This window comes from Myiozetetes cayanensis, unplaced genomic scaffold, assembly GCF_022539395.1.
Source record: "Myiozetetes cayanensis isolate MyiCay16 unplaced genomic scaffold, myiCay2020 scf1, whole genome shotgun sequence".
In the NCBI taxonomy this organism is placed as follows: domain Eukaryota; kingdom Metazoa; phylum Chordata; class Aves; order Passeriformes; family Tyrannidae; genus Myiozetetes; species Myiozetetes cayanensis.
In genome coordinates, this window is record NW_026086604.1 from 133,741,524 (window position 1) to 133,755,368 (window position 13,845).

A 13,845-nucleotide genomic window follows, 5' to 3' on the forward strand; every position below is an offset into this window, starting at 1 on the left:
TACCACAGTGGGGGTCACTAATTGCCTAACATGTTTTCCACATGGAACCTGTCAAGAGCCATATCGGGTAGTGACATATGCTGCTTTCTGAAGTTGGGGGGAAGTGTTTATGGTTCTTATTTTAGCTCCATCAGCAAAAGAAAGTTATGAGTGATAGTGTCTCTGTGGCTAAATTTGTGGTTTATTGAAACTGTGGCAGAGCCCACAAGATGAAGAGAGAAAATAATGTCTGATTTTAAATTTCAGCTGTTGACTGCAGCTGCAGCTTTCATAAAGCTTTTCAGCCTGGCTCCTGCCCCATTTTCTCCTAGCTTCCTTTTACTGCAATGAATTGCAACATTGAACACTCCGTGACTTAGGTTTTTTAGTACACAGGAAATTTAGACTTTAAATGGCATGGCTTTGAGCATAGGTATTATTATATGTACATTATTCAAGAAGGGAATAAGGGAACAAAATTTTTTAATTCATTTTTTGAAATCTGAATATGTAGCAATCTATGAGATGTTTTTAAATAAACAGAAAGATAATTGCTTGAGTTTTCTGCAAGGGACTGAGTTTTTATGTAAATGTTTAATTGAGATGTCATTCCCCCAATAAACTAATAGCCTCAAAATTCACAGTTACTTATCATGTATCAATAAAGTTGTATATTCTTGCAACTGGTGACAACTATTGCAAGATATGCAATATATGGAGGGGAATTAGTCTTTTAACCTAATAAAGAATCTCTGTGGCATGGTAGACCCATGCTGATGAAGACAGCTGAGGAACTGGAAATATAGTACCTTTCATAATCGAGGCTTTATTCACATCTTGGAAACACTCCTGAGATTTACATGGAGCTATGAAGAAAAGGTATTTAGTGATGATTTGCAAAACATTGCCACAGTCTTAATGTCTGTGACTAAAATCAAGTACAGTGTAAGACCATGTTGAAAAGGACCTCACGCTACCCAGGAGGCCTGGGGTGGCCTTGTCCTCGAGAGGAGTATTTCTCAGACTCCAAAAATCGAAAGACCACCCAGTCTTTTCCTTGCAGGATGGGGAAAACAAACAAATTACCTTATTTGATGGCTGGGAAAAGAAAGTGATTGATAATTACTGCCTGCAGCATTTTACCCCCTAACTGTGGTATTCGGCCTGTGTTCTCCGGCTGCATTTAGGCACTTCTAACTTTAGAAGACTGTGCAAAAAAGCAGACTAAAAGCATTAAATTAATACTACTCATGGGCTGCAAACTCATCCTTTGCTTACCTCTTTGCCCTCTTCCAAGGGCACCCCTCCATTACTCTCTGTTGTGAGAGAGGATTTATAGGAGCTTATAAAACTGAAATGGGGGCATGTAAGTAATATTGTATCTTGTCTCAAAGGGATTTTGATACTTTTCTCCTCTAGCACTTCGCCCAGGATTTCCTCCAGCTGGTGAAAGGACTTAAATGTTGTTCCAGCTGCAGTCTTGAAGTTCTATCTTTTAAAGGCACTTCTAGAGCAAAAAAGCAAAAGAGGAGGGAAAAAAAAGTGAGAATTCATCACTATATGTTAATTATGAAAGATTAAAGCAATAGGGTGAAAATCACAAATAAAATTAAATAAATCACAGAGTTACACTTTTGCAGATGAGTCTTGAAAATCAGAGTATTGGAGTATATGCATATGCAGTAAAAGCTGTCTGTGTTGCCAATTAGTATTTAATAACCTTTTCCTCTGGAGTGAAGTAAACCTGTCATTTTCACCACTTACTGCCTGTTCCCTACCCTCAGATATGCTGCATGTGTTGTTATGGGGCATATTTATATATCTCAGTGCAGACTTGCAGTTTGTAAAGGGACATAACTAATACAGTGTAATTTTATGTCATCAGTGGAATGCTCATGTGAGTCATCCCATTGTTTGAAAAGTTTTTGTAAGATATACAAAATAGTTGGAATTAAATTGTCTTGGGTTATGTATTTATTCATGGGAAAGACAGAGGATCTATCTCTGAATAAGCTTAAACTTTTGTGACACCTTTCTATGCTGACATTTCTTATTCTAGTCTTCACCCCAGGCAGTTCTGTGCTCTTCTTGGAGCCTGATGACACAGAGCATTGTTACTTTTTCTCCCTTTTTATCTTCTTGTACAGGAGCAGACTTCCCCTTGTAGGAGGAATAGAATATGACGCCAGACTCATGACACTGCATCTCACTTGGTGTTTGGACATTTTACCCTTGCAAAACCTGAAACATTCTCTCTCTTTTCAGGAGGAGGCTGCTGTGGCCACAAACTCCCCATCCCAGCTGGGGAGAGTGCCACAGCCTCAGTCCCCTTTCACTGGGAGCTCCGCGCTTTTGTGCAGCATCCAGCTGCACCAGTGTTTTCATAGGTAAATTTAGGTCATGTACCCCTTTATTACTGTTAGTACATTAGTTCAGAAGAATGGACTCTGACAATCCTGCTAGCTGTACTGCAACAAGATGGGAATACTGGAGAGAAAGCAAAAAGAGGCAAAGAATGTTTTCCAAGGTGAAAACAGAGAATGAGAGATAATGCAGTCTTCGAGAGCTCAGCGGATGTGTGTGATTGAGGAGGAGACTGTGAGGTGGCTTTCTCACCAACAACATGTCCTACAGCACCGGTGGGTCTGACTGACAAAGGGGGAATAAATCCTTGGAAACTGAAGTTAAGTAAACTTTACCCTGAAGAAATAGGATACAATTTGTTATCACTGATGATAATTAAAGATTAGTTAGTTAACTGTAACACAGTCTTTGAAATGAGAACGGATATATTTGCAAAGCTGTTTGAGCCCAGGTGCAGCAAGGAACCCTGTATTTATGGGGTGATTGTTGCAGCGTGGAGGGTCGTGGCAGGCCTGCTGCTGCTGGACATAGTATGCCTGAGTCAGCAGCTCCAGCAGTCACATCCATGGGCCTGTGTGCTGAAAGAGCTTCAAGTAACATTGATTATAATCTACTGCAGTGCTTGCACCTCTCAGCTCGTAATGTGCATTGGTCAGGGGGATTTGTTGCCTTCCATGTATGTATATTAGGACAGGTATGTTTTGAGGTGTTTTTCTTTTTCCTTTCAGTTTTTTTTCCCTGCATGAGACTGACTGTGCTGGAGACAGTGGCTGTGTGCATCACAGCTTTGGTTAGGATGGTTTTGGTTTTTTTAAGGTGGATGTCTGATCTGGGAAATTAAAGTCAGAGGAAAGAACTTTGCTCAGAATTAAGCTCCCTCAGTTGGGAGTTTGATGTCCTACACTTCCTTATGCTGATCATCTGGGCAGATCTCATTGCGTGTGTGGTGGGGTTTGAAACAAATGCTAGTGCGTATGCAGCATTGGTCTCCTGAGATCGGTAATGTCTTCTTCATCTCATTTAAGTGTTTGGCCTTTTTGTGAGGACCCCACATCAAATTTAATGGCTTGTGATAGATGGGAAGTCAGACAAGATAATCAAATGGTCCCTGTTGCCCTAAAGCTATGAAATCCTAAATACTGAAGAGTGAATTAATAAGTGTGCATCCCAGCAGAACAGACTGGGCAGGCCTGAGAAAGAACAGCAGTGCCACTGCTGTCAGCTCTGATTGCTTTCTTATTAATCAGCTGTCTTAATGATAGCATCAGCATGGTCTGGGGAGGTCAGAGAGGCACTTTGAAGGAAGGAGATACGCATACTGCTGGAGAGGTCTTTGATACATTTACAAGCTGAAAGGTCTAAACTAGCCCTCTGCTGTTACATCTGCCTTCAGGAGCTGGTGCCCTACAAAGGGTAGAAACAAAAGCTTTACATACAAAACCTGTGACCATCCCTGCTGGGTTAGAAATCAGATATGCATGGAAACAAAACTGTAAGAATTTACTTAGGTTGTCTTTATCTCTTTTCAGACATTCAGATTGTCATTTTTTGTCTAGTACACCCTTTGTGGCAGGAGATGGAGAAATTGTAGTAAGAACAATTTAAGATGCCCAGCTCATGAAGTCACAATGGCACTTACCTCTCACTTGATTTTAGTCAGAACCTCAGAAAAAATCTAGTTTCTTGCCGGTGACATTGCGGAGAAAAGTCCAGTATATTATTTGGTACAGTCCAGAGATGAATAAAATGAATAATATTCCAAAATAAGTTACTTTTCAAGTAAGACTATCATCATGAATTGTGTGAATGCTGTGTATTGGCAACACTGGTACCATTGTGTTAATTACTAATGATTACTTATTATTTTTTATTGAAACTATTTTTTTGGTGGTAGAATATTTATCAGAAATGCCTGTTGATAAGTAAGCGGTTATGGCTATCACAACATAACTTAAACTATTATTTTATTTCTAAACCCAGGCTTCATTGAAGTACAGTTTTTATTTCCTGTTAATTCAAGCACTCATTGGACAATCTTATTAACTCAATGTGTACTTCATAAGAGCTGAAATAAAGGATCTCTCATTATTATTTCAAAATATAGTTGTGCTTTGCAGAGAACAATCTTGATACTTTTGATCACTAAAGCATGTCACCTCATAAATTTAGAACCAGATCCTGCAGACATCCGTGAAAGCAGCAATAGTGTTTCAGGCAGTAAGTCTGTTCTTCTGGCACTGCTAAAAAGTTGGATCAATTTGAATCCAAACTCTCACCAGAGCTCTGTTCAAGACAATTCATCCAAAGGGAACTTATCAAAACCAAAATGCTTTACACTAGGGAGAAATAGAATTTGAATGCGGAGCAGATGGACTTAAAAGCAACCTTCCCCCCTCGCTTTCTTCCACCTCCCTCAGAAACAATTCCCTACACTGTTCTTTCCCACCCACATATTGCTTTTTATTCGATTAAACTCTGGTGATTGAAATTTCTGCAATGTAAGGCACGTTTAGCTTTCACAGAGTAAGTTGTTTGGTACCTTATGAAAACATCTTCATGTTTTCTATTTTTGTGTTTGCAGACTGATCTCTCCTTACCTTCCTGCATGATGCGTGAAGGGCTAGCCAGGCTGGAAGGCAGGAGGAGGAGCTGAGGCATGTCAGGGTCTTCAGTTCAAAGCTGGCTGTGCTGGTGGCAATGTACTAATATTAATGTTAGCTTGGTACAGTGAGATGGCAACAGGGGGTACAAAGACTGAAATAAGATGTTGCATTACATGAGCCTGTAATTATGCCTGTTTAGCTCTGTTCCATCTTCCCTTGGGCAGTGGAAAGGGAAGTCATGTAAAGTGTATCAACAGTTAGCTTTGTTGGGGTTGTCCCAAATTAGAGAGGGAGACAAAGTTATTGATGAAAGAGAAGAATCACCTCTTTTTTTTTTTTTTTTTTCTTCTGTACTTGAATGTTAGTACTTCTTTGTGATGACCACAGTTGTTTTTCTCAGTTTGATTTAGGGCATGCACAAGTGTTTACTGCTTTCAGGCCTTTTAATTTATTTAAAAATTGGAGATGGAGGAAGGAAACAAGAATAAAACTTGGAAAACAGAAAATCTAACCTATTTACATGATATAGGTGCCCAGGTGCGAGACTTGTGAGCTTGAATAAAATGTCTTCTGGAGCAAATGAAGGTTGCTCTGTTACTTGGAGACAGGCACCTGAAAGCTTGGTGATGCCAAATGAAAGGTGATTACAGATGCTTCCTAGTGCTCTCTTTGAAATGGATTTGGAAGGATGAATATATCTTCTGGCTGAATATTTCATGTTCAACTTCTTAGTCACTCTTATGTATAGTTGTTTTAGTGATTAAGGCTGGCTCTTGGCACCACTGTTAGTCTCTGAACTTCTCTGAAGAGCTGAAACCAGTAGGTCTGATAAGACACAATGAAATTCTGTTGTGGAGATGTATAGAGAAACTCATACTCAGTTTTCTTTTTTGCATAAGCTGGAGTGTTACTGATTCATTCCTTGGACTGATTTTTCCTCACAAATATGAGAGTTCTTAACTGAAATGGAATGTAGGTAGTATAAACATTGAAACTCTCCAAAGATTTTTAACAGGAAAGGTAACTTCATGATACATAATTCCAGAGGTTGTATTAGATTGTTTGTCATCTTAAATTTTGAAATCAAGTTCAGATGTTTTCCTTTAATTAAACCTCTGAATATTTTAACCACTATCAGACCCACCTCATTGAAATTCTGTACTAAGCAGATGAGACCAAATGATCATAAAGTTCCCCTCCACATCTTAAAAATCTGCAATTCCTTTTACAATACCAAATTAGTTGACAATTAATTTTAAAATAGTGTCAACCTTTTTGCCCCCAGGGTCTACTTACATGGGTTCATAATGATAGACCTTGGATTTTTTTTCATATTTCTTGTACAAGTTAGTGGCTGCTATTATATCGTAATTGATAATATACTATCTGAACATAGTCCTTTTTTTTTTTTAGTGAGTCTATTAGAGTTTTAAGCATTCAGAGACCACACCAAGCTTGGCAGTGAAGATGCTGAGGATGAACAAGAACAGAGATGTGGTCAAATGAACTGCAGCCCTGAAGCTGCTCTCTGCTCCCTGGGGTAGAAACCAACGCTTCACCACAAACAGTGCTGTTTTTCTGGAGTTAGTTAAAGATACTTTCTCCATTTCAGATCTGACTGGTTGTTAGCAAACAACACGGACAACTCCCTGGAGTGTAGTGGGGAGAATTCCTGATCCGCTGGAGCATCCTCTTGATGCTCCCCTTCTCCAGGGCAGTCTCAAGCCATCTCTGGCCATATAAAGCTTGGAGAGGTGCTGCAGTGTGACCTGCTCAAGGGCTTATAATTCCTTCAGGTCTAATATTTGTTTCTGGACTGTAGTGGGTTAAGCAGTGTCAGGCTGGTTCCCACAGAGAGCATTTATGACATTTTTCACAGTGGCTACATGTTTTCACATGGACATTGAGACAAGTCTTTAATTACGGGACTTTTCTTATGATTTAACTATTAATAATTAACTTCCCAGATTTTTAGTTGTGAATAATTGCTAGTGCCATGGAGTCACTGTGGTATATTATAAGTTTGACTAATTGAGTGCAGCCAGTATTTGTTAATTGTTCCTGTTATGCACATGCTAAACCCAGAAGTGTTGAAGTTGCTCTGGGACATTAATTTTAAACACAATTAAAACATTCTAACCTGTTGGCAGTTATTCTCTGTGCATTGTTTTATATTGATGGTTTCAGATCTGAGCACAGTAATTAGAAGGAACCAGTTATTGTTGATCCCACAGATAAACAAATGCTGATTGCGTGCTGTGAACTGGTTAATCAAGTTTATTTAACTTGTCGTTGGTGATTCATCCCAGAGACTGTATTGGGGAGCTCTTTATTTGAGCCCAGCAATGTAATGGTTCTGGCTGCCTCCAGCTACTAAAGGAGTTTCACTGATTCTTTTAAATAGACTTTAGTAACATCTTAAGGAATAGCATTGTTACATACACAAATTAGATCCAGTTTGAGACTGGGGACTTTTCTGTTAGTGAGAACATGCTTTAGGAGCTTGCTGTCCCGACTGTTCCCTGTCCTGAGCAGCAGTAGAGGTGATTATGTTTCCTGGGTGGCGATTTTGTTTTATGTGTGAGCTCTTTTTGTTTTGTTTGATTTCGATGATACCAGAGTGTGTCATGTTTAGTCTGTCCCTTTGCCAATGCTCTTTAATCCTGTTTGAGAAACTACTTCTGCTCCTGCAGAAGTTCTCGTAAGATGACTACCAATTTTCAAGTCATATGTCCACAACCAAAAAAGCAATCTCTCTTAGATCATCTCTGCATTTTGGGGGTCCATGTTGCTCAGGCCCCTTAGCAGCACTATCAATATAATTTACTGTTGGTCTCAGCAGTGGGAGCATCTTGCTGGGGCCATAAAAGGAATAGTTTCAGACCAGTTTGACCCTGTCCCAAGGGGCACCTGCTTACTAGGACATGTCAATGGGGGAGTCAAGAGACAACTCTGTCTTGTGCTGTTGGCTGTGGAAACTAAAGGTGCTGGCTAAAAGCAGATGGATTATTATTGTTGTTGTTGTAACTATTTTAGTGTTAGATTAATTTTCTAGGTATTTTTCCCACCATGGATGAAGGTAAAGCCTTCTAAGGGGTCAGAGTGCATTGATTCTGATCTTACTAATGTTCTTGGTACAAATGCTACTGACCTCCAGAGTTAACCCTGTTTTTGTACAAGGCTGAAAAAGCTCCTTCCTTTCAGACATTTTAGGCAAGTATGTTTTGTGCTTTCCTTTGTGTTATTTCAGGATAAGGTCTTCTTAAATGCTCTTTGTTTCGGAAGTCTTGATTTCTGAGCCCTGTATACAGGTAATGTCTTGGTACTGCTTTTATGTTGCTACTCCAGGCAACTGTACTGGCTTTTTTTTTTCCATCAGGGGTTTCTGAGTTATTTTACATTTCTTGAACTTGGTAGTGTTCAGTGTTCACTATTCCTGTCAGAGCCCTCTTATCCTTCCAGCTGGCTGTGAATGTAAATTGCAAGAGGCTCATCATGCTTGTCCAGACTCTGGAAAACCTCAGTGTTAAAGGCACATTCCTTCATGTCACAAAAGGCAACATCAGATAAGTGGGATGGTTGGCCATCCTTTCTCCTCTTAAAATAGTTCACAATCAGAATGAGCAGGAGTAACCCAAGGCCAGTAAAAACATTACTCTGAATAAAATGTGTATCACACTGTTTTCTTTATAATTGCAGGACAACTATAGGAGTATTCTGTTGGGAGCACTGTACTGCGGATTTTAAATAGCAGTGCTAATGTTTAAGTTGTATTTTCATTTTTTCTATGTTTTCTGTGCCAGATTTCTGGGATTTTTGCCAGGTTCCAAGACCATATAGAATTAATTGTTAAAAAGGAAAATAAATATTTCTCAAGTGCTAGAGAATATGTGTGTCTGATCTAATGAACAATAGTTTTGTTCATTTATCAATTGTTCATCGTAATTTACTCAAATACTTTTTCTGTCTGGAAGGGAGAGGATAGGGGCATGACGAGAGCAATCCTCCTTGAGCTTCTGTACCAAATTTATATATACACAAAACATTTCTGCATTCAATAATCTAAGTAGACAGGATGACATTTCTGCCAGATAGAGATGTAGAAGGAAATGTAGAAGAATTTTCCTAGCCTATCTGGACTGAGTGTCTGAGAGGTCATTGCAAGCAATTTGGCTCATGTTATATTGAAGTCAGAGTTGAAGAAGGCTTGAAAGACTGTATTATGCTAGGTCTGTTTGCAAAGACGTCCAAGATACTGTTACCTGGTGTTGGAGTATGAGGTTGATTTAAATGAGAAATTGCATATTTTTATTAATATCTCAGTTATGCTTTGTTCTCAACCTAATTCAGAAGTTGTCTGTGGATAAACTTTCTGGTCTTGATGCTGTAACTCAACACTCAGTTTGTTCCACCATCTCTGACTCAGTGTTATGATTCTGATAGACTAAATCAGTCTAATATTCTCCACTAAATCAACACATGTGGCATCTGCTGGAATCTGTGGGATTTGATCTCATCCTTCTCAGCCACACTATTTTTTGCCTTGCAGTCTGGTAGATCTGTGGATTCTCATGCAGGCTGCTGGCCTCTGATCTGCCAAAAGAGAATTAGTTATATGTTTCTATATGTTTTGCTACTGAGGCTTGGAAATCCCTCTTAACCAAAGTCCCTGCTTACATATTGCTACCATTCATTTTTATTGGCTTTGCTAAAGTTGAATTCCTGTATCTTGATTTTTCCCCAATTCATTCTCTGAGTGGCCTCAAAGAATCCAACAGAAAACAAAACCTCAAAGCGCTTATATAATGAATTACTTTTAAACTAGACGCTAAGAAAGACAGAGGAGCATTTATCAGGAATGTTTGTGGGCTTGGTGGTTACGAGCTTAAAAGAAAAAAAAAAAAATACCGTGTGGAAAGGCTTTTGTCCCATGACAGAGATTTAAAAGGCTGCGGGCTCGGATTCCAGCGGAGGCTCAGGCCTGTCTGTAATCGCGTTTGAAATGTTGCCTCTCACAGGGCGGCGGGCCGGGTAGGGGCGGCTGCGGGGCCGCCGAGCCCGTCACCTGTTGGGGCCCCGGGCCGGGCGCGCCCCCGGCGCTGCCACCGCCGGGCCGGGCCCCGCGGGCGGCGTGAGGGGCGCCGCGGGGCGGGGGGGGCTCCGCTCCGGCGGGGGCAGCGCTTCCTTCCTCCTCCCCGAGCACCGGCGCTGACAGTCCGGGCGCTGCGGCTCCGAGTTGGAGAGGGGAGCGTGAGCGGTAGGCAGGGACAATGGAGGAAAATGAAAGCCAGAAACTTGAGCTGTGCCTGGCTTGCCCAACAGACAGCGGGCAGACGAGGGGTAAGTAAGCGGCGATGTAAGGCAAAGATGGAGTTACGTTTAAGCATGCCCCTCGTTGCTGCTTTTTGTAATTGGAGGCAGAATGCATGGGAAAAAAAAAAAGAAATAGCATGTCTTTCTTGTGCTAATGGCTCTGCAGATTTCCCTAATACTTCGACTTTGTGAGTTTAACTTTCTCTTTGAAGAGGTTTCTGTCTGCCCTCTAAAGCCGGGAGCACACTGTGTGGCTGTCACGGATGCAGGACCCCGCCGGTGCGGAGGGTGCTGCTCCCGCGAGGCGGGGGAAGGCATCTCCTCTTCCCTTTAAATGGTCTGCCAGCCTCACCTATGGTAGAGAAATAGCTCTTCCTTCATAAAAGTGGGTTTGAGCTCATCTTTACCTCGGGTTGTCTGTTAAAAGGGGGAGATCCACGGCAGATTGTGACAGGGTTAGTTTACTTTCAGTGAAACCACTGGGGTTTATTTTGGAGCAAAGCCAAGAATGCCTAAGCGGAGTTTTCACGATGGGTCCACTGTGGTGCATTTGCATATTCACTGCTGCCTTATTTCGTATAAAGTGACTGAAAACTATTTCCTGTCTTGTTCTACGTGGGCTATTCCACGTGAAACGTAACATTCAGGTAGCATGACAAACACCTAATCTAATCCGTATCTATTATACTATTTGTGGGGCACCTGTGAACGTTCCCATTTCATGCGTGTTGTGTTCCTCATAGGCACTTCAGGAGAAGTTGTGTTACTGCACTTCTGTGAAACAAGTAGTGCATGCGGTTTAAAAAAAGGTTTTAAAAAAATCACGCAAGTTTATGAACATGCAATACCAACAAATTGGCAATTTAGGAGGAAAAAAACCTCTTTTTGTTGTTGTTGTATTGAGGGTTCATTAGTTGATCGACACTCTTTTGAAACATTTTTTAAAGTTAAAATACTGAACACTACAAGTCACCTGTGTCTGTGTATGCTTATGTTTAGTGGGACAGAAATTGTCACTTAAAGAATGTGTCTGAAAAGGAAAAAAAAAGCCTTCAGTAACAGATTTCTTGTGTGGGGGTTGTATGAAACTCCCTGAGATACATGTGGAGCTGGGAAAACAGAGGTCTGGCTGGTCTGATCCTGTGATTCCCAAAAATGTTGAGTGCTGAAAGTTCATAAGCAAATGTAGTAGTTTTGGCCCATATCCCAAATTTATGTTTGAAAGTTCCTTGGAAAGAGAGCTAATTAGAATGACAGTGGAGTAAGTTAGAACTATTCCAAATAATCTCACATTCACTGGTAACATAAATGTAACAGAGCTGGGTTTGACCACACTGTTAAATCTGTATTCTTTTTAAAATTTTAGTATTGAATGGAGTTTGCTTCAAGGCTCAGTTTCACAGTATAGTATGGGTCAGGTCCACACTTGTTGCTTTCTGACATTATTCTCAAAATGTTCTTCTCTCATGTCACCTGGGTTGAAAAACAAGACTATTAAAATCTTCACAGTGTTTAAAGTAATGAAACAAAGTGACTTTCCTGACCTTTGTAGACTTCATGAAGGGTGTGACTTTGAAGAATTACATAGCAGGACATGCTGAAAGACTTTTTTCTTTCTGTCTATTTTTTTTTCTTTTTTTTTTCCTAGCTTGCAGCCATTAATCCTTCATGATAATCTTCCTGCTAGTCCTAGGCATACTGCTCCTGTGCTGCAGACCTGGGCCTTTTCTGTATTTACATCCACTTTAGTAATGGGTGGTGATGGTGATGTTAAGAAATCTTGAAATTTGTTTTCAGATCAGAGAAGCAACTCAAGTGTAAAGGTTACTCAAGCCTTTGGATAACCAAAGTCCTCCCTGTCAATCAGCAAGTCTTGCTTTTAGTTCCCCTCTAGACTTGCTGCTTTATTGAACAGGAAGACCTTCAGCTTTTAGCTTCTGAATATGAGGGAGGAAGAGAGGGAGACAAGCTTATCTTACATCTTTGTGTTTTCCATTGGCTTCTCTTTGCTCCTTTTCCAAGGAGGGTACTTGCCTAATTTATCCTTTTCCTACTCTTAGTTCTCGTCTGGGTATCATCACATGATCCTTCACACATTTCAAAGTTATCTGTGGAGATTGATTTTCTAGGCCTATTATCTTCACTTGGAAGATAGGAAAGGTTTGCCCACAATGTTGTTGAGCAACTCTAGAATCCAGAAAACTGCTCAGTTTTTCCTGCCTGTAGCACTGTGGCCCACCCAGTATCTGCAGAGCTGATGTGCCTCATGATACACACGGGGATTTCACCAACCCACTGTTCAACCTTGCCACTGAAGTCACTTATCCCTATGTAGGAAGTGGCCAAAACCATTTTTCTTTCCAGCAATTTTAGTAGGGGAAAGACCCCTATTCAAACACAACAGATTTTGGTTTGCTAAGGAAGTCATGTGCTGCTGTGATGCCACTGGACTGAGATCCTGCTGGATGCCCAAATCAGCTCCCTGGGAGGACGAGCAATTAGTTTGCATAGTTTACATTCTTTTCTTCCACTTGTATTTATTCAGTGTTTTTCAAATATATATATTTTAAAAAAAGAGAATTTGTTGATCTTTCTAGTATAGTATAAGAAAAATATGTTATTTTTGACTCCTTCTCAAGGTTTCACCCAATAACAGTGGTAAAGCACTTTACTTGATATGTCCTTTATACTCCACATACTTAGCTCTTTCCTAAACTATTGAAATTACTGAAGTGCAGAGTAAGGAATAACTTTTCATGAGAGGTTTAGGACCCAAAATACACATTCATGAGTTCTGAGTTGTGCTTGTCAGCATAGGTTTACCTGCCTTCTTGAGGAAGTGCCTTCTACCAATTCAGTGATTGAAATTGCTGCTGTGACCGTACTTTGGGGGTTTATATCAAATTGGTGCACTCAGTGCACCCACACTCACACTGACTCCCTCCAGCTCCAAGAAAATACCTTATTTATGTCTGCTGCCTTGGTTCCAGCAGCCTCCATGATATAACCTCCAGGCTCTTGGTGCAACAGATTAAAGATGGTAAATTCCATCCAGCCCCAGCCCACCTCTTTTTCCTCCCACGTAAAATCCCTTGAAATGACTGTGCAGCTTTCAGAAACTATTTTGACTGAGTGTATCTGGAGTAGCCATGCTGACTTCTTGCAAGCTAAACTCTCCTGTTTGCCATTTTCCTCAAACAAACTGAGTGTACCTGATGGTTGGTGCTCTGAATTTTCAGTAATCAGAGCAGCTGGATGTTTTTTAATTGAGTTGTGCTTGAAAAAGTTGAGTGCACATGTGTATGTGTGTGTGTATGTGCATGTGAGGCTGCTGCTCTGAAATTTTAACCAGGATTGTGCTACTCAGAAGGTCTTAGAAGGCGCTGCAGAGATCACAGATGACATTTTGAATCTGTGGAGAGTTAAGACTTCCCTGTGAACCCAACTTGTTCCCAAAGTTGTATCCCAATCTGTGCTGCTCTGGTCCCCTGTGTCTGGATCTGCTTTCAGGATAGGGTTCCATAAATTCAAACAGAAGGGTTTTGTTGAAATTTTGGAGTCCTTGAACAATACAGGGAGCTTACAG

General features: G+C 40.6%; 1 protein-coding gene across 12 annotated transcripts in view; it reads left to right on the forward strand.

Moving 5' to 3' along the window:
* The window catches only part of KIAA1217 (KIAA1217 ortholog), a 351,359-nt gene that overhangs the window by 166,348 nt on the left and 171,166 nt on the right, over positions 1 to 13,845 (forward strand). For 3 of the 12 annotated variants that reach the window (XM_050311834.1, XM_050311852.1, XM_050311915.1), the window contains exon 1: positions 10,149 to 10,286. The exons of the other annotated variants lie outside the window; for them this stretch is intronic. In XM_050311834.1, coding sequence (XP_050167791.1) covers positions 10,217 to 10,286 — 70 coding nt within the window. In that variant the 5' untranslated portion in view covers positions 10,149 to 10,216. Of the gene's footprint in view, positions 1 to 10,148; positions 10,287 to 13,845 lie in introns of those variants that run through there. 12 annotated transcript variants of the gene reach the window in all.